Here is an 18,387-nt window from a genome sequence, read left to right as displayed (position 1 = left end):
CAACTATATAGGCTTGTTGATTTGACTCAGAATCATTACACAAGTGTTTAACTGGATTAGTTGTACTGTCTGACCCAGCTGATCCACTGTTGCATTAACCTTTATTACTGAAAGGTGATTTAAGTGACTTTAAGTTTAACGTGGTTGTTAAGGCCAGACAGCCTTGTCTGAGTATTTCAGAAGCTGTTGATCGGCTGGGAATTTTCCCACACAGCCATCTGTAAGGTTTATAGAGGATGATCAATAAAAGATAAATTATTTAGTGAGCAGCAGTTCTCTGTGTGAAAATCCCTTGTTGATGCCAGAAGGCAGAGATGAATGGCCAGACACTAGCTCAATCAACCGCTCGTTACAAGCATGCGATACAGAAGAGCACATCTGAATGCTTTACACAGTGAACCTAGAAGCAGTTGGGCTGTAGAAAAGACCACACCAGACGCATTATACTGCATTAAATGGCAGGGTCAGGGTTAGGTTGGTGTGAACAACATGAACGCATGACGTATAGGTGGTTCATTTTGCTGGTTGTGGTGGTGGTGTGTTGGTGTGGGGCACACTTCCTGGCACACTTTGGGGCCCTTAGTACAAACTCAGCATTATTTAAATGCCACAGCCTAACTTAGTATTACTGCTGATCATGTCCATCCCTTTTTGATCGCAGTGTATCGTCTGATGGCTGCTTGCTGCAGAATAACGTGCCACATCGTCCCAAACTGGTTTCTTGGACATGACAATGAGTTCATTGTAGACAAATGACCTCCACAGTCAGCAGTTCTCAATCCATTAGAGCTCCTTTGGTATATGGTAGAAGAGGAGATTTGCATCATGAGTGCAGTCGTCTGCAGGAATTGTGTGACGCTATCATGTCAATATGGACCAAAATCTCTGAGGAACCGTTTTGAATGTTGAATCTATTCCTCCAAGAGTGAAGGCAGTTCTGAAAGTGGCCAAAAGTGATTTCCGATGTTCCTATGTGCTTTTGTAATGTCTAATACGTTTACTTATATTATTAAAAAAGAATTTATGAAGGGGTTTTATATTAAAAAAAAGAAATGACCTGTTTTGCAGGTATCTTTTGCTTTTTTGTACAAACTCTGTTTTACATTATAATTAATCCAGTTCTTTTTGGCCACTTAATATAGAACTGTTATGTTGTATTTATTGCAATTTCTTCTGTCCTCTTGGTCTGATCTCTTTAAAAAGTATTATTAATGTCAATGAGAGTTTTACATTCATAAATAAATGATATATAAAAGTTATAGTCCAACAAGTCATTTTTAACAGTTTAAATTCCTGCAGTCATTTTTTGGCAGACAATGGTACTAACATGGTGTGCCTAATTAAGTGACTGGTGAGTGGATGAACCCAGGAACAGTACAGAAGTGATTTTGGTAAATTAGATAAGCTCGTCCGTCTGACCAAACTGATCCACTGTAGCATTACTATTAACCAAGGACACACTAAATACTATACTATAAACTATACATATATAATACATTACTGTATATGTAATACACTCTATTTGGACACAATCATAAACCTTAGACGGTTAATACAGCCATCCGGTGTCACCACGTGATCTGGCACTGGATTGGCTATTTTAAAAAGTAATATAAAGCATACCCAATAATCTTTAACCAGCTGCAGTCACTGTCAGCCACACATGACAGCAGGTTAGAGTATTCGGCTCATTTTAGGAGGCTCAGGATCACAGGAAGCGTTTTTGAGGTAAGATAACGAATATATTTGGCAGGAAACTTTACTGAAAGCCCCCACTCGAACTTTAAAAGAAGTAACAGTCGTCTCATAATAAAATAGAAACGTTTTAGCCTTTTCTTTTAGCAAGAAAAAGCAAAATAATAGTTTTAAGAACATTAAATGACTTTGTGGTTCATTAGCCGGACTAAAGCTCCGCAAACTGTTTAGCTAATGCTAAGTTGGTTTAACTGTAGATACAGATCTTGTTCCCTGCTAATACACTTTTAATTTTATTTTACACACTGTAGTTTTGAGTTTTTTAATGTGTTGCCTTTTAGGAATATGAATGTGAAATTTAAGGTAATAATAATAACTGGCTCTTGCTACTGTGACGTTTAGCGGAAAGCTAATTCTTTTTATTGGAGGTTAAATGGGCATTTTTTTTAAAATGTGTGTTTATCGATTTCTAAAACATAGTTTTTACTGGCATTCAGATTATCAAACGATTGCAGTTTTTTTTTTTAAAAACCCCACTGTTAAGAAATTTCTTCACATGGTAAAAAAAAGTCTGGTCTTCTCAGCAGGCTTGTAACAAGCTATTATAAGATGGCTATAAATTATGTATAACACTGATAAATTTTAGGTGATCTTACTGAAAAAGTTAGGTTAGTGTGCCTGTATTATAACAAAATCACAGCTAATTCCGAACATGAAATGGTAAATTTTGTTACAAACATGTCCGTTTAAGTTAGTTTTGCAGATAGTTGGAGCTACTTCCTCGCACCATGTTTTTTTTAATGTATATCTGTTAAATGATTTAACAGCCGACTAAAATGTGTCCTTAAGGTTTGCGTTTGCCTTTTGTTAAGACCATCACCAGTTTTTCCCACGGAAAGGCGCTTTTGTCTGAGGCGCTAAAGGACCAATTTCATAAACCAACACAGACACAGGCAGTAAAGTGACGGAAGTGTATTATTTCACCTTCAAAATTAAAGATACCTTAAGCGATAGCTTCCTAAACTGGAGTTAAACACTTCTATTATTACTTGATCCAGTATACTATGCCTTTGTAGGAACTGTTTAGTGCTGGCATTATTTTTGTTGTTGTTATTTATAGATTTGTAATTGATTGTAGCTGTGAATAGTAGGTCAAAACTGCTGATACCGCTATGAATCATGTTCAGTGGTTTTCACGCATTCATTGAGCTGGCTTCTTAAATGCTAGATTTGTTATAAGTGTAAACATAAACAGTATAAAATACTGTTTTACAGACACTGAGTGTAACAAGGAAACAACATGCACAGTAGTGCTTGGATGCTGAAAAGAAAGAAACTCAATGGACTTAAGCATTTTGGCATTTACACAGTGACATTAGCAAGTTGACATCTTTTATCTTTAAATTCCTGTTCTGATTTTTTTTTTCTTTATCAATTAAAAAAAAATAATTAAAACGTCAAAGCTTTAATTTGAAAGTTGTACCAGGAAGCTTCGTGGTTGTGCTCTGTGTGAGTTGACAGCCGTTCAAACGTCGCTGTGGTGGGAGGAGGAGGGAACGATAATAACGGGAGGAGGGCCACCGCGGGGAGAGTATCAACAGCAGGGCTCAAACTAAACGTGTAGTATGCTCTCTTTCTGATGGATCTTGCACCTGTTTGAGGATCAATGTGCTCCAAATCGACCGAGAGCCTTTCAACTTCTTTCTGAAGTCTGTTATAAACTCTCACTTACGATTAAAGGCACTTTGAGGGAGTTTGGACTGAGAAGATTGCGCACATTAAAAAAGAAGAAAAAAAAGAAAGCCAGTGCTTGGAGTGTTTAAATGGACTTTAAATGGACTGATGTCGGAGTCATGAGGGTGGCATGGGTTAATGGATTTTATTGAAGCTGCGAATAGTTTTTTTTTTTGTTTTTTTTTTGTAGAAAGTCTGAGCGCCATGGATGTCGAGGAATAGCAAGACTTTCGTTTGATCCACGCTCGGACTGAAAGAGGGAAAAAAATGTGACCACCTGCCTTCTTCTCCCAGCACCTTCTTCTTTTTCTTTTAAGTCGTGTATGTGTGTTTGTGGTGTTTGATCTCTCTGAAGAGAAAGGAATAGACGGATAAACTGGGTCTGTAAGAGGAGTCTAAAAGAAGAGCATCAATGGACTGAAACACTGCACTTTCTGCTTCAAGTGAAAAGTGCCTCAAGCAAAGGTAAGGAGCTGGGCGGGCAGAGCTAAAACATCCTCCGCAGGCTAGTCAGCACCAAACATCCTGTAGAAGTTTCTTTGTACTAAATCAGCACAGCTTGAATAGAAATATCTGTGAGATTTCGGTGGTGTTCTTAAAGCCATTTAACAGGAGCCTTTTGGTTGGTGTTTAAATTACTCCATTTGGTTCCTTTTGTTATGATTATTATAATTTTTTTTAAAACTAGTAATTTTGCCGTGGTTAATGTCTAGTTTCCACGTTAAGAAATACTTTTGCGATAACATCGTGCACAGAGTCATCTTTGTGCAGGATTTGTTTATGTTTTGGGTAGCACATGCAGCACTTGTAATCCCCGAATGAGTGTTTCCTTCATGTTAAAGCATTATGAATAGGTTTCACACGTTGTAATGACCCTTAAATCAGCACTTTGCCAGTCAAAATACGTTTTTTTTGTTTGTTCTTTATTTAGGCCCCCCTCGTCTTAGGTGGCATCGGCTCTTCTGAGTCAAACAAAAGATGCACCTGTTTTGTTTCATATAGCGAGACGGGTGTTGACATAAAGGGCTGTACATCAAAATTTACTGTAGGGTGCAGCAGTACAGTGGCTTATGGCTTGGTGTTTGTCGTTTTATTTTTAGACTAGTTTATCAGGCTGATGCACGTTATGGGACAGAACCTAGTAGTTCTGTCTAAAGAACCTAGTATTTTTGTGCCAAAGAATGCAGCAGCCCTGTGCTTTATACATAATATACAGTGTATGCTCTGCTGTTTCCCTTCCTTTGTTTTTGTTGTGCTTGCTGATCGTTAAAAAGGGAGGTGCATAGGGGTACAGATCACTACTGATGCCTTGTAGTCCCCTCTGTTAGAAAATCACTTTAAAGATTATGCTTGCTTTCAAATTGGAAAGAAAAATTTGTGCTATTTCCCCCCAAAAAGCATACTCTACACTACTCTGCTATTTTTACATGCATTTGTGTTTGCAGCAACACAGTTTTTTTTGTTTTGTTTTTAAATTGCTTGTGCATTATTTACACTGAGGGAGCACTAAAAGCAGTTTTGCATTTTACTGCTAGAATCTTTAAAGTCTGTGTTCAACAGTCTCAACTTAACAAAGTCTGTGTGTGTCAGATCCCAAGCCCGGGTGTCATTTTACGAATATCCCCCCATAATTCAGCAAGCCTTGACATTTTACTGGAATATTGCATTGTTCAAAACACTATGTGGCAAACTGTCCCCTGTAGGCAGATTGTCAGGCTGCAGGAAATTGATTGCACCGAGGAGCAAATTATTCATGAGTCGAAAGTGGTTACTGAAAATGATTCTGTTATTGTGTGTAAGATGGAGCGTCTGCTCCTCCATGGTGAATTTAAGCCTGTGACAGTACTGAGGCATATAAGGAAAAATACATGTAGTAAAGCATAAAGATTAAAGAGAGGGTCTAATAAAGTATTTCAAGCTTTGCAGTGTTTCATGTTTGGATGCTGTTGCATGTAATAGATCTCAATTTTGACCTGGGAAGTAACAGCTTTTCCTCTAAGCAGAGAATCGAGCAGCATGCCACCAAAATACTGAAAAAGGGCAGTTCTGTGGACGTCCTTTGAGTCTCGTTGATCTCCAAGTTAGGCATGTGCTTCATGGCTGGACCCCCGAGTTTGTGACCTTTGCTTTTAGGCCATTGATTTCTTTCACTGTCTTGTTTTGAAAGAAACTTTATGGGACCGACCTGGTCCTGAGAGTTAGTTGGGGGCAGGGAGACTTACAAGAGTGATGTTAGCTGCCTTGCTTTACTCGGCACTTACCGTTCCCCCGGGATGTCTGAGTGAGTATTATCCTAGGATAAAACAAAACATGAAATTAAACCACTCATGCATGAAGCAGTAATCTGCAGCAGTATTTGGCTGCTGAAAAAGTGCAGAGTAAAGGTAATACTGTTTAAGTTTTCATGTGCGACTGAAAACATTCAACCACGGCAAGCAAAGTTTTTCCTGGCTCGGAACGGACCTTTGGGAGTAGACTAAGCATGTAAGCACGAACGAGCCTGTGTTACCTTATTTGACAGGAATCTAAGAATTTTCTTGGTATTTTCGAGCGTTTGATAAACACAGATGTCCTGTTTAGCAAAGGAAACCCTTGTTCAAACTCAGTAGTGAAAAAAAAAATATTACAGTGCTGGGAGTGGGGGTTTCCTTTGGATTTGGATAAAACTTCTGGATAAAAACAACATAAAGCTCCCTGTGCAGGAAAAACCCTGGTTCAGTTATCAGTGTTGTTGTGCTAGGTGTTAGGTTACTAACGATTACTATGTTAATCCATATAAACTAGGCTTTCCCCGAGAGCACAGGACTCTATTCTCGTGCCCAATGAGTGCTAAGCTCATTTCCTTTAGTTAAAGTTAATGTCAATACCATTTCTGAGCTTGGTTACAGTGCCAGGGACAAAATCCATGAATCGATCGCTCTGCCGTGCGTGCTTGTCTAACCAGTCTGCTTTGGATTACTGATTTTTCAAACCCATTCCTGCGTTAATGATGGTTCACATCTTTGCTCTGGATGGTTGCGTGTTATTTTTACATCTGTATCAGAGTCTTCTGCGTACCTGTTAAAGTTTCTACTTGAGCAACACTTGTAGTTCCTGCTACAGGCTGGTTTGTGCTGATGCCACGACCTGTCAGGATTAACAAGGATTACTAAGAGAGTAATGCTGCTGCTTATCAGGCCTGTATCTGTCACTGGCATCACTGATGGATCTGCTTAGGTACCGGTGGATAACGCTCTCACACCCATTAGGTCAGGAGTTCACTTTTTGTGACAAGTTTTAACACGAGTGTCACAGAAAACATCAGAGAATATGATAATTTACTTGTCACTTATAGGCCGAAAAAGACAGCTGAAAAGATCCCTTCATTACTCATGGTTACTCCTGCGCGTTAAAAAATGCACCTTTCTTTTTGTGCATTATTCAGCTCATGTCTGAATAATATAATAGTGTGACACAGATGACAGCCATTGGAAGAGCTCACGCCCACCAGCTGTTACAGTTGACAGGTTGACATCAGCTTGCATTTACTGCGAGCAAAGCTGTTGATGTCATGTCAGATTTCAGACATGTTCGTTCATCCGTGAGAAACGGCACCCTTTTATTGCTTGTTATATTATTAAATATGAATTTGGAGGGTGTGAGGGTCTTTGATTTTACTTTTTGAGTCAAGTACTGGCGCTGTAGTTGTTACTACACGTTTTGGAAAATTTTAAAAGTTGGTGGAGATCAGAAAGACCATGAGCAAAACCCCTAAAATAAACCCCAGGTTACCCGGGTTTGTCGAAGCGTCACGCGCCTGCCTTTTCTGCACCAGAAGAAATAGAATCCCAGTCGGCAGACTTGTGTGACTTGGCTTACCAGTGATTGATCACTGAACAGCTAGATGACAGACTGTCCTTGATTTGCCTCACGAATTTGATCTCTAATTCAATTACACTATTAACACTCAAAGCAGCAGGGCGGGATTAGACTGGGTGTTACAAATGGCCTGTCCAGAAGGCTAAGTCATGACTAGATCCAAAGCAATCTGTGTCAGTCAAATCCAGCGAAGCACTGGATGGTATCCGCATACACGTTACAGAGCTAACAGTCTTATGCTGAAGCTTGGTTTTTTGTTTTATTCTTGTTTTGTCGTCTTTATGTTTTCTTTTTTCTAAACACACAAAGGTTGTATTATTCTTTAGTCAAGCTGGCTTTTCGCCACCCGAGAGGTCACTACCCTCATGATGAGTTAGCGTTTAAGACGTTTTACATGCAAGTACAATAATGTCTGTGCTTTTACTGTAGAACAGGAGCTGTTTTTCTTCACACGTTAGTTCTATACGTGAATCATGGTTGCTTAAAGGTAGTAATTGGCTTAGTGCAATGAGATAAATAGAAAAAGTTCCTGTGGTTAAATGTTTAGTGGCTTGTTACAGTTTAAGTGTGCTCATTTTAACATCTGGGCTCCCTTTGAAGCCCTCTCTGTTCACATGCCAATTAAATGGCCTTCCTCTGCTCTACTGCCTGAGGAAATAATCTGGTCGTCCTCCTGCACCTGCAGACAAAGCCCCCACCCACCTGCCCCACAGGCGTCCCCTGTATGTGGTTGTTTCCACATGAAAGTCCTATATCCCGGTCTAGGAGCACATCAGAGCTGGCGAGACAAAGGGAAGCTGGCGAAAATTACTTGAGATTTTCATATGAGCTGGAGTTGTATACATGCAAGTTAGGATTTGTTTATCAGTTTTTCATGTTGTCAAAATGACTGTGGAGCTGGTAGATAAGACAGTCGAGTGGTGCACAAACACTTCCCACATTTGTTGGCTGTCAGAAGTGACACAAAAAGAACTAAATCAGTTTCTTTATTTCTTTAATCCATTGTAAGAGTGCCGTTTATCCGTCACCCCTACTGACCAGCATTATTCCCACAGTCAGAGTAATCCGCCCTTATTTTTAGTGCACTGAAATGATTTTGTCATGCAAAAAGTAATGACCATATCCCAGACTTGCCCCTGACCACCCTCCTCTTCTTTGCTTGTGCAACCACATTCTTGCCTTTCTGTTTGCTTTAGAAAGGTGCAGCATAAAAGTTATTACTACTACAGCATCTCTCCCCCGGCTCAGCAGAAACGTTGTTGGTGTTGGTCAAGTGCGAGGAGATAAAAGCATCTTTGTGCTGTTCTATTCTGGGCTGTTTGTTTGCTCATGTGCCGCCAAGAGACTAAAGGTCTCAGTCAAATGAGTCAGACGACCTGTGTTTCTGCAGTGAATCTCTGGTTGTAGCTGCAGCCAATATCCAACACCTCGCTGCTTTCTAAGAATACCCTCCGCCTTATATTACCTAAATGAACTTAAAGTAATAAGCTGGTATTAGGAGTACTGAATGACTTAAGGGAAGTGTGCGAGGGCTTCCGTTATGTTTGAAGGTCAGCAACTTAAACTTGTGCCTGCAATCCAATTTGAAGTAGAGGGCCATGTGGTTCGCTCCAGCTGTTCTCTTCGTTCACTGGGAAGGAGGTCAGCAAGTCATGAAAGAGTCTGGTCTGTGGGGCTTGTGAAAATTAAACGCTGTTAACAATATAACATCTGGAGCTGGGCTGTGTACCTTTCAATATTGCTCGTCTAACCTGTCAATTGCTGTTGGCCTATTTAGCATTTGACGAGACCTTCTGGATGAGGTGGACCAATCACAAGCACCGGGTTAATCTGTACGTACATCTAGAGCCTTGTAAAGGCCTTCTCTGTGGCCACACATAAACACACACATACACACACGTTCGCCAGTGCAAGCAAACATCTACAAGATTCAGACTCCAAGCAATTGCCCTGTCTATTTGTATCACTTGTTGAAGTAGCTTATTTACCTTAATCCAACCACAGCGCAAACGTACAATTTTCCCCAGGATGATGTGTTTTGAAAGAATATGGTTATTTATAAACCAAGAAGCATCTGGAATGCAGTGCAGTTGTTGGATAATGAGTTGATGTTAACTCGAGGGGTGGGGGGATTACATTTATCTGAGGGGGGATGTGAGGGATGTACTTGTGCAGCGGGGGAATCTGTAAACAGTACAGTAGTATTCTGCTGAGGAGTAAACGGTATGTGTGGTCTTCATTTTCAGGTTGGGAGATGTGTGAAGGAGTGTGACGGACGGCCATGGGACTGGAGAGACAGTGGCTTCAGGCTGTCACCACTGCTGTAGCCATTTGTCTGCTAAGTAAGTATGCCAATGCAAATACTAAGCCATTGCATATATTAACAGTGCATTTGTGTAATTTATCTCTCCTTGTTGTGCTTTCAGAGATTTTTTGCTTTTGGATTTTTTAGAACTGAATAACTCCCCAGTACACCTGAACTGTCATGTCATGAATTGAGCAATTTTTCAGCACACACACAGGAAAAGCAAACAATTGTAGATCTTTTTTCTGCTAACGTGATAAAACTGATTCCAAAATATGAGACCCGATTATGCAACAATGACATTGAAACATTATTTAACAAGTCCACATAGGGCTTATGTAGTATTACAGTACAGATTAACAGTGATAACAGTCTTCCTTATTGGATCACGCTTTTTCATCGTGCTTCACAGTTTTGCTCCTTATCGCCAATCTTTAGCGACTGAAATCTCTTTCACGACACTCTTAATAACACTCTTACCTTCAACTTTAAATTTCAGTTTCGATTTGAATTAGTTTAAAGTGGTGAAATGTTTGAATATTTAATCTGCAATGGAAATAACAGCTGGTTGTCAGAGAAGATGAGATAGGAGAGGTGATAATAAGCTGTTTAAATATGCATATGCTGCACATTGCTTTGGGCAGTTGCGTCGTGTCTTGGAACAAATGTAACTTTTCCTAACGTTGGCTAATGTGAAGCTTAGTTTAATAAGATATTTTCAGTCATTGGAGACATCGCTGCCTCCTTTGTTAAAAAATAGGCCACTTTATGTTAACTTCTTCATTCAGACACACCCACAAGACTGATGGATTGAGTCTTGGCATGTGCACGTACAGGGCTTGTTGGATTGAAGTGAAGTGTTGCCACACTTTTGTCTTTTTGCTTTCTCAACGATTGTCAGTAAGAGGAGTGCATGTCTGTGGGTGGTTCACAGTACTACAGCAAGAAGTAGCTATCACCGCCCTTTGCTCTCAGGCTCAGAGAGAGCTTTCTTTTCTGTACTGGGAATGTATTTGTTGGAGTGAAGACCACTTACCAAACAGTTTTTTTGTGAGCTGAGTAATGGGCAGAAGCGATATGTAAAGGGGTAATCTTCCTGAGTTCAGGGTGATGCTGAAAGTGATACTTAAATGTTACTAAGTCTGATCTTGTGATTGCTGCTGTGGCTTATATGGAAAGCGACCAGGGTGCACACTCAGACATAAAGCTGATACATTCATATGCCAGTAGATTAATGGAAAGGAGTGCTTGTCTGAAAGGGGCTTAAGACAACCAGTTGTTTTGCTCCATTTTGCAGTTTGTTTACATATTTTCACCAAAGTTGTTGCCAAATCTTTTACCTGCACTAACAAAGCTCGGATGCTTTGCAAAGCAGCTGGCATATGCTCCCGTTTTGTTTCTGCACGCAGTTTGAATGACACCATGATGACTATGGCACTGATCCAATTCCCTTGTGCTAGAGAGAGTGAAGAGGAGGGGTTACAGCTCAGACATGAGTGAACGAGAGAGAATGGGGACAAAATCCAACTTAAATAATATCTCTGGGTGTGGATTTAGATCAATCCTGGATTTATGCTACCCCCCAACCCTCAGCACGCTTCTGTGTGTGCGTGCTTGTGTTTGTAAGGGGGAGTGATGGTGGTGGGATTGATTGTGCTGGCCCATAGACCATGTGCGGACCCCAGGGGGTAGTGGGAGGTCGACTGGAGCGGCCACAGAGCGTCCTGCTGCCCTGCATCAGAGTATCGCCACCAACCCCCACCCTCTGAGATTAAAGTAATCACCAGGCCAGATGAGTAGCAGAGCAAACACTGGCACCCAGTCGCTCACACACCCACATGAGCACATGGCAGCAAAGGGAGATGGGATAGAGACAGGAGAGACTGCTCCAGGTGTCACTAATGGGATTGCTTTGTGTTTGCAGGCTTTGCAGCAATACGATCTTGTCACCAAATGGCACATGGTTGTTTTACATGCCCTCAGATGGCCCGGCTTTTAACAGTCTGGGAAAGTCATATGCAAGGTCCACTTCAGAAGAGCATTCATGACACTGTTATGACTCTTTCCACCAGGTTTTCTCTGTCAGGGCCTCTCGCTGCCTGTGTGGTCACAAACCCTTGTCTTCTAGTCCCTCAAGGATGCATTTATAAACTTCTTATCATAGCAAACAATTTTCACAGAAACCAATGACCAGAAGATTTCAAGGAATGTTAATTTAGCTACTTTGGTAGCCATTACTCACTTCAACAGTCCTTGAGCTGCATGATTTATGTGTTTACTCAGATGTGCGCTGTTTTATGGACTTTGCACTGTCAGAAAATGTCTGCAGGGAAACGAGTGCTTTATCCCGTTGATATGCTGTTGTCTTTACAGGTGTGTCTCAAGGTGCAGCATCGTTGGTTCGTGCCCGAGAGGGGAGCTCCGCAGAGTTAAGCTGTAGCCTCGCTCCTACATCCAGCGAAGCCACCACCCCAAGCCTCTTTCCACTACATGTGGTGGAGTGGGTGCGCCTCGGTTACAGCGTTCCCGTCCTCATCAAATTTGGAGTGTATGCTCCTCGTGTTCATCCCAACTACAAGGGTAAGCTTTATTCGGATCTGCTCAGTCATGCACTCCTTTCAGGAAACTGATGAAAGACTTATTACTTGGTTGACAGCGCAACCCCCTGAAGTAGAGGTAGATTCCCTTGAAGACCTCACGTCGTGTAAATCTTTCTTCGTCTGCTTTTTGTGGTTTCACTCCCATAAGTGAGCTTTAAAAGCCAGTAGGAAATAGAAAAAAAGCCAATAACATAAAAGTCTCTGATCATCAGCGGACAGATTGCTCAGGTCGTGTTTCAGAAGACTTTTTTTTTGTGAGGGGAGGGGGTAAAACTTCCTTAGCTCATTTGTCTTGTGTGGGCAAAGATAGACATATGGAGGTTACAGTGGTATTTTTGAACTACTGGGGAGGGGAAGTTTGGATGAAACAATACCCTAAAAACATAATCCATCCAAAGCACGGTCCCTGTAATTACAGCTGGTGTTCAGTCTGTGTGTTTCCAGAGTGCAGTTATACTGCAGAGGAAAGGGGAAGGATGAGAATGGATGTGTTTTAGTGGAGGCAGTAAAGGGTGGGGTGGGGGGGCAGCTGAGCAATAACAAGGGGGGTACCAGTAACGCTGCTCACAAGGGGATTAGGAGTGTAGGTGGGGGCTTGGTGGTCTGATGACAGTGTTTTATTAGTATGCTGAGGGGTGACCCAGTAAGGGGAGATTGTTGTGCTGGAAGGAGGATGGATGAAGCAATCGGAATAATGGGAGTTTTCTTGCTGGAGCCCTATAATCCTGTCATTGTCTACCAGGGGACAAAAGACAAAAAAGGGGTATCACAACCTCCCATTGCTTTGCCAAAGCCAACAGGACTAGTAGGACACCCCAGATCCCATGCAGTCCCAACTAGGTCACAGAAATGTACAGAGAACCTCGCTGGATTTGTGATGTGAGGACATACAGGAGGTGCTCAGAGAATCAAGCTGCTGATTTAGAAACATGTTTTCAGCTTTGGACGACTCTAGGACCCCACTGAACATTTACAGCGGTCGAAGCACAAAACATGCTCCCACCCCCAAACCCCCAAAACATGCAATTGGACTAAATGTGTTTAGCGGTCTTGTAGGCCGTTAACCATATCATTGTTTAGGAGCAGCCATCTGATACACATGCAGCCATAATGAAGTAAATAATGCAGCAGAGACGTAGCTCAGAGTACAAGAATGTTTAGGGGGTGTCTCCGTGTTTCTGGCAAATTCACCCCTTGCGTGTACTTGTCTGGTGCGGGCTTTTCCCCAGTCTGCATTAGATCCTCATACCTCCCCTCCCACTGAAGGCAGATGGCAGCATGTGAAGCGTGTCAGTGTTGTGGGTCTAATGTATTCTACTCTCAAATTAAAAATGTTGTGGGATTTCAGCTTTAACCACAAGACGGTGAAGTCGGCCACCATTTCCTGGTCTTTGTCTTGGCTTGTTTGAGGACAGGAACAGGAGAATGAGGATGATTTAATTTTAAGGCTTAAGATCAAGAAACGGTTAAGAGATCAAGATAATGAATTATGGGAAAAGAATTACATTGTTGTTCAGTATTTGCAGCATAATGGCCACTTCCATTAGAGCTAAGTAAGGTATCAGACTTGAATTTGTAATACTAAATAGGTATTTAGTGAAGAAAAAGCACTACCAATGGGCTGTCTGCCCTTTGTCTGCTGCTTTGTGTCAAGCTCACTGAGGCTATTAACAATTTTAATCAGGGCAAGTTGTATCTCCGTTTCCTTTTTCATCCCATTAAACCACCATCTTTTTGATAATGATATCAGGTGTCTCCAAGATTGTACTCTGTATTTGAGGAGTGTCACAACTAGACAACAGCCTGTCCAGCTCTCAGAGACCATCTCTCGTGTCCTCTCGGGAGAATATCCCGTTCATACCTCTCACTCCTCTGCCTCTCTGTTTCACACACAGCATGCCATGGAGATCTGAACATTAGTCAGCTCAGAACAAAGAGGAAACAGCCAGATAAACTCTGACTGACACGCTGCTGTTATATTTGTTGAGACAATATGTTGGAGTCTTGCGGTGTCAGGATGGTTTACCGTTGCAAGTCTAGATCAAATACGTCCTGTGTGCTGAAGTAAATGAGTGGCGATTGTGAGCAGGGGGGGGACTCTGACCTGAGGTTAGAAGGATAATAGGCAAACCCCGAGATCTCAGCAGGCCTCCATCACACTCTCAGTGTGACCTCGAACAGTGGAGAAGATAAAGCCTGCATTTGTCACACACAGACGAGTTTTTATACCCGAGTATGCACAGACAGTCTTTCCCCTGATAAACTTATATGGAATTTAATATTAACTCACTGAGCTTTAGCAAACAACGCTCTGTTTGAGAACTCCAAAAGCAGAAAATAGATCACTGAAATGTGAAACTGAGGGCTCCATGATCTTCAACCAGTTTTTCTGCTATAACTAGACCAGCGTGATGTACAGCAAACAATGACACAATAGAAGAAGAATACATAGCTGCAACTTGGGGATTTCATGTTCACGAGCTTAGAGCAGCAGGCCACCACAGAGGCCCTATTACCTCATACCTTAGGATAGGCAGCTAGGCACATATTAAATCTGTGAGATACAGTCCGAGGGCTTCACACAACTTTCATAAAGACTTGAAGGGGAATAGCTCAAGTAACCAATGCTTACTATAAGGAAAAACTTCAGCAAAATCTGGTTTTCTACCTGCAACTTTGCCTACAACAAGTTTGATATTCACAAATTATGGCATGTCTAACTGAACAACTTTAAAATTTAACGACTGGCAATTATTAACATCAGCGTTATCTCTTCCTGAACCGAAAACAGCACAAGATCAACTTCTGCGCTGGAAAACAGCCCAAATACCTCTCACAGCACCGACCTACGGATTTTAATTTCAGAGATTTTAATATTAAAACTAATGCTTTTTCTTTGCGATCATGTGTAAGAGCTAATGCCTCTGATAAGTTGAGTTCCCATTGTAGTGAAATTCAGCACGTGAGCCGTGTGTGCTCGCTCGGCCAGAGTTGGGCAGAACAAGAAGGACAGAGTTAACTGTAATCTATCTCACGACAAAGAGCTATTCATAAGAGGGTTAAACTGATTAGGGGGACAGGAGGATTGAAGAGAGAAATTTAGGGGAACGGGAGGGGTGAGCTGTCAGAGGCAGGGGGCCGGTCTCAGACTTATGATTGTATTCAAATCAAAACACGTCCCACAATGCACCTCTGCCCGGCTCTCTTATGCACGTACGAGTAGACAAAGAAAAGCAGCGCTGGTGCTTCTCCAAACAGAATAATCTTTCTTCCTCACTCGCTATTGTCTGGCATAAAATTCACAGTACTCCATGTATTACTTTGTCAGTAACTTCCAGTGGGAACTCAAAGGCTAAAAATCACATGTTGGTTCATTCTGCCGGAACAATTAAAACCTTGTGCCGAGGCTATGGTAGTCACAACAATAGCAAAGAAAGTGCTGTGCATCATAAATGCACAGCACTTAATATGATGTGTTGCACTGCAGTGGTTTCACTTGCAACAAAAGATGCATTAATCTTATGCAGAAAAAAAAGGAAAGAAACAGGATATCAGCTCAGTGAGGTGAAGCCAGCTACCGGCCAACGTCACGGCTATAAAAGCCCAGTTGCTCCTAACCTGCCACCCACTAGGCGAGGACCTGACAGGCTAATATGAGGAGGGTGCGTCTCTGAGGTTCAAACAGCGCTGCTGGATTAGCGTTTCCATTTTCTTCCCATTGGCTGCACTGCAGAGCAGCTCAACCTGTTGGAAACAAGGACTCATTTTAAGATAGACTGTAGCTGTCATGTGATTGCTGCCGGAGCAAAAACAGTGAGGAGGAGGAGGAAGAGGAGGAGGGTTGAGATGAGATGGAGGAGCAGTTATTGTTTCAGCAATCCTCTCTCTGAGTGCCATAGAGCCTAATCATGTTTGTCTCTCGAGGACTCGCGGACATTGCGCTGATGTAGGACCAGGGAGAGTGATGAATGGCGTCTGCTGGAGCACAGAGGTCAGGAAGGTCAACCTCTCATTGGTTGCCTGTGGATTATTGATGAACCAAATTCGACTAACCTCTCTTTAACCTCTTGCTCAGTTCCTCTTGGATTTAAAAACAGGAAGGGTTTTTTCACTGGTGTGGTTTATAATTTTCCCAGGTTTTGTGTTCAGTTGTTGCAGGATATTTGCATTGTGTCTGAGAGAGAAAAGCAGCCTCTTTCAGTGAACATCCTTAGGGTAGAGCACCTGCCGAGTGCCATCTGAGATTTCAGTTCAAGTCCCAAGATGCAACATTCATATTTAAATAAAGCAACATTTGTCACGCAGCCTCCGTATGTGCTCGTCCACAGACTCAAAAGACCTCTCTTCTTGTGCTTCTCATTAATTTCTCTCACTCTTCCTTCTGCTCTTGGATGTGACACAAGACACCCCCACCCCCCACCCCTTCCAATTGTAATTTCTCAAATCTGTGACAGTACAATCCCCCCTCCGCCCGCATGATCGACCCGTGTTTGGCCGTGGCGTGTTTCTACAGCAACTGAATTCAAATCTAAACCTACAGCCCGGGCTTTTCTTGGTCTAGTCTCTATGGTAACCTGAGAGAATGAGGAATGAGGGGGGGGGCTTCCATGTCTTTGTGGTGACGGATAAGAGGGAGGCTACGGGAAAGGGTTAAGTGTTCGGCAGTGAAACCCAAATTTCCCTGTGTAGACTCAGGGGACAGGGCACTCAGATTTTGAAAATCAACATGTGTACACACCCATGTGTTTGTGCAAGATCAGTGCCCGGGGCAGACCGACACGTTATAGCAGCCAATCAGATGGATTTTTTTAAGTATCCCATAAGGTGAAAGTCAAAAAGAGGGTGATGCTGTGCCTTCTCTTGTCCTGCGGGTCTTTTTTTTTTTTATTGCGGGTCTAATTAGAAAAGGTGGAAAAGGAAACAAGCAGCTCGGGAGAGGATCCTAAGGATCAGGATAAGAGAAAAAATACCTAAAGTTATCCCATAGCTGTTATCATCTAGCCCTGCCCAGTTGTTTGAAAGATGCTGAGCTGAAATCAGAGGCATTCATTTTATGGAGCCTCTAAGTAACACTTGCCTGTCTTCCGGGAGGTCAGTCAATCATTAAACCTAGCTATTTAGCACAGCAACTGCCCCAGTCAGGAATGCAGGGTTAATTGTTAGCCATTGTTGCCTGTCTTTACTCTCAGTGTGTGTTTCACCCGGTCTTTAGGGCATATACAGAGTTAAATGACTTTCATAGCTGCCAGGCTCTCTCCAGACGCTGCTGTCTGGAGAGAGCTGGTGTGAATACTGACGATATTGTATTTCTTGCGATATTGTTGCTTCAGGGTTGCAGGGCATTCAGCGATTCTGTCCTGTTGAGCTGGAGAAGATGATATCTATGCTCGCTGCTACTTTTTTCTTTTTTGCAATGCTTTATTATTATTACTTTGCAGAGATGATTGATTATGAGACTTTATCTAAGCAATGTGTTAGGAGCGAGCAAGAATTACAGGACGCTGGACACTGATGGGTCACTGTTTACTTTCAAACTGCTTTGGCAGGGCCTGGTATGAGCAATGTGTGTGTTTCCTCCCTGCACGCATCCTCCTGTCTTTTAAAGCTCTGTGATTGAAGGGCAAGAAAAGAGTTCATTGAGAGACTGAATAAAAGGAGGGGGTGTACCCTGAAACCAGGCTGCAGTCACCAGGCAACCAGCAGATCAAGTTTCAAAGCCTGACAAGGAGTTGTAAGAAGTACAGAGAAGAGGAGAGGGAGCAGAGCAGGGGCTGTGTGTGACAGGAAAATGTGTGTGCGTGCTTGTGCGTGGATCCATCTGCCTTTTAATGGCGTTCACACACGAGTTCAGAGCGTGCATCTGCCAGGCCCTTACATTGTTTACTACTGTCCGTTGCCCCCACCTAACAAAAAAACAGCTTATTTATATCACACACTGCGGTGGGTTTCTCCTTTAAGCTTAAACTGCATTCAAGTATTCCTGGCATACTCATCTTAGCTCTCCACTTCACCAACCAAACCCTAAATGACAGGACAAAATCTTCATCTGTCATCTTGCACATCTTTATAATCATCACTGTAGTGATTCATGTCTTTCAACTCTGTCTCAGGGCCACTGACTTCTCATCACTTGAGCTGCAAATTTTCTTAATTATTGGTTTTGCTACTCGCTGCAAACATTCGAGCTACAGTTGC

General features: G+C 42.2%; 1 protein-coding gene across 4 annotated transcripts in view; it reads left to right on the top strand.

Annotated features, from left to right (window-relative positions):
* The first annotated feature begins 1,664 nt into the window (after positions 1 to 1,664).
* Positions 1,665 to 18,387, top strand: part of igsf9b (immunoglobulin superfamily, member 9b) — a 28,222-nt gene continuing 11,499 nt past the window's right edge. For 2 of the 4 annotated variants that reach the window (XM_013271598.2, XM_013271596.2), the window contains exons 1-3: positions 3,802 to 3,894; positions 9,534 to 9,629; positions 11,966 to 12,172. In XM_013271598.2, the coding sequence (XP_013127052.1) occupies positions 9,569 to 9,629; positions 11,966 to 12,172 (268 nt within the window). In that variant the 5' untranslated portion in view covers positions 3,802 to 3,894; positions 9,534 to 9,568. Of the gene's footprint in view, positions 1,729 to 3,801; positions 3,895 to 9,064; positions 9,120 to 9,533; positions 9,630 to 11,965; positions 12,173 to 18,387 lie in introns of those variants that run through there. The other 2 variants (XM_013271597.2, XM_003445592.4) reach the window with 2 other exon arrangements.

The sequence above is a fragment of the Oreochromis niloticus genome, linkage group LG12 (assembly GCF_001858045.2).
Source record: "Oreochromis niloticus isolate F11D_XX linkage group LG12, O_niloticus_UMD_NMBU, whole genome shotgun sequence".
NCBI lineage: Eukaryota > Metazoa > Chordata > Actinopteri > Cichliformes > Cichlidae > Oreochromis > Oreochromis niloticus.
The sequence above is the reverse complement of the archived record's forward strand: the minus strand, read 5'-3'. Positions and strand labels throughout refer to the sequence as shown.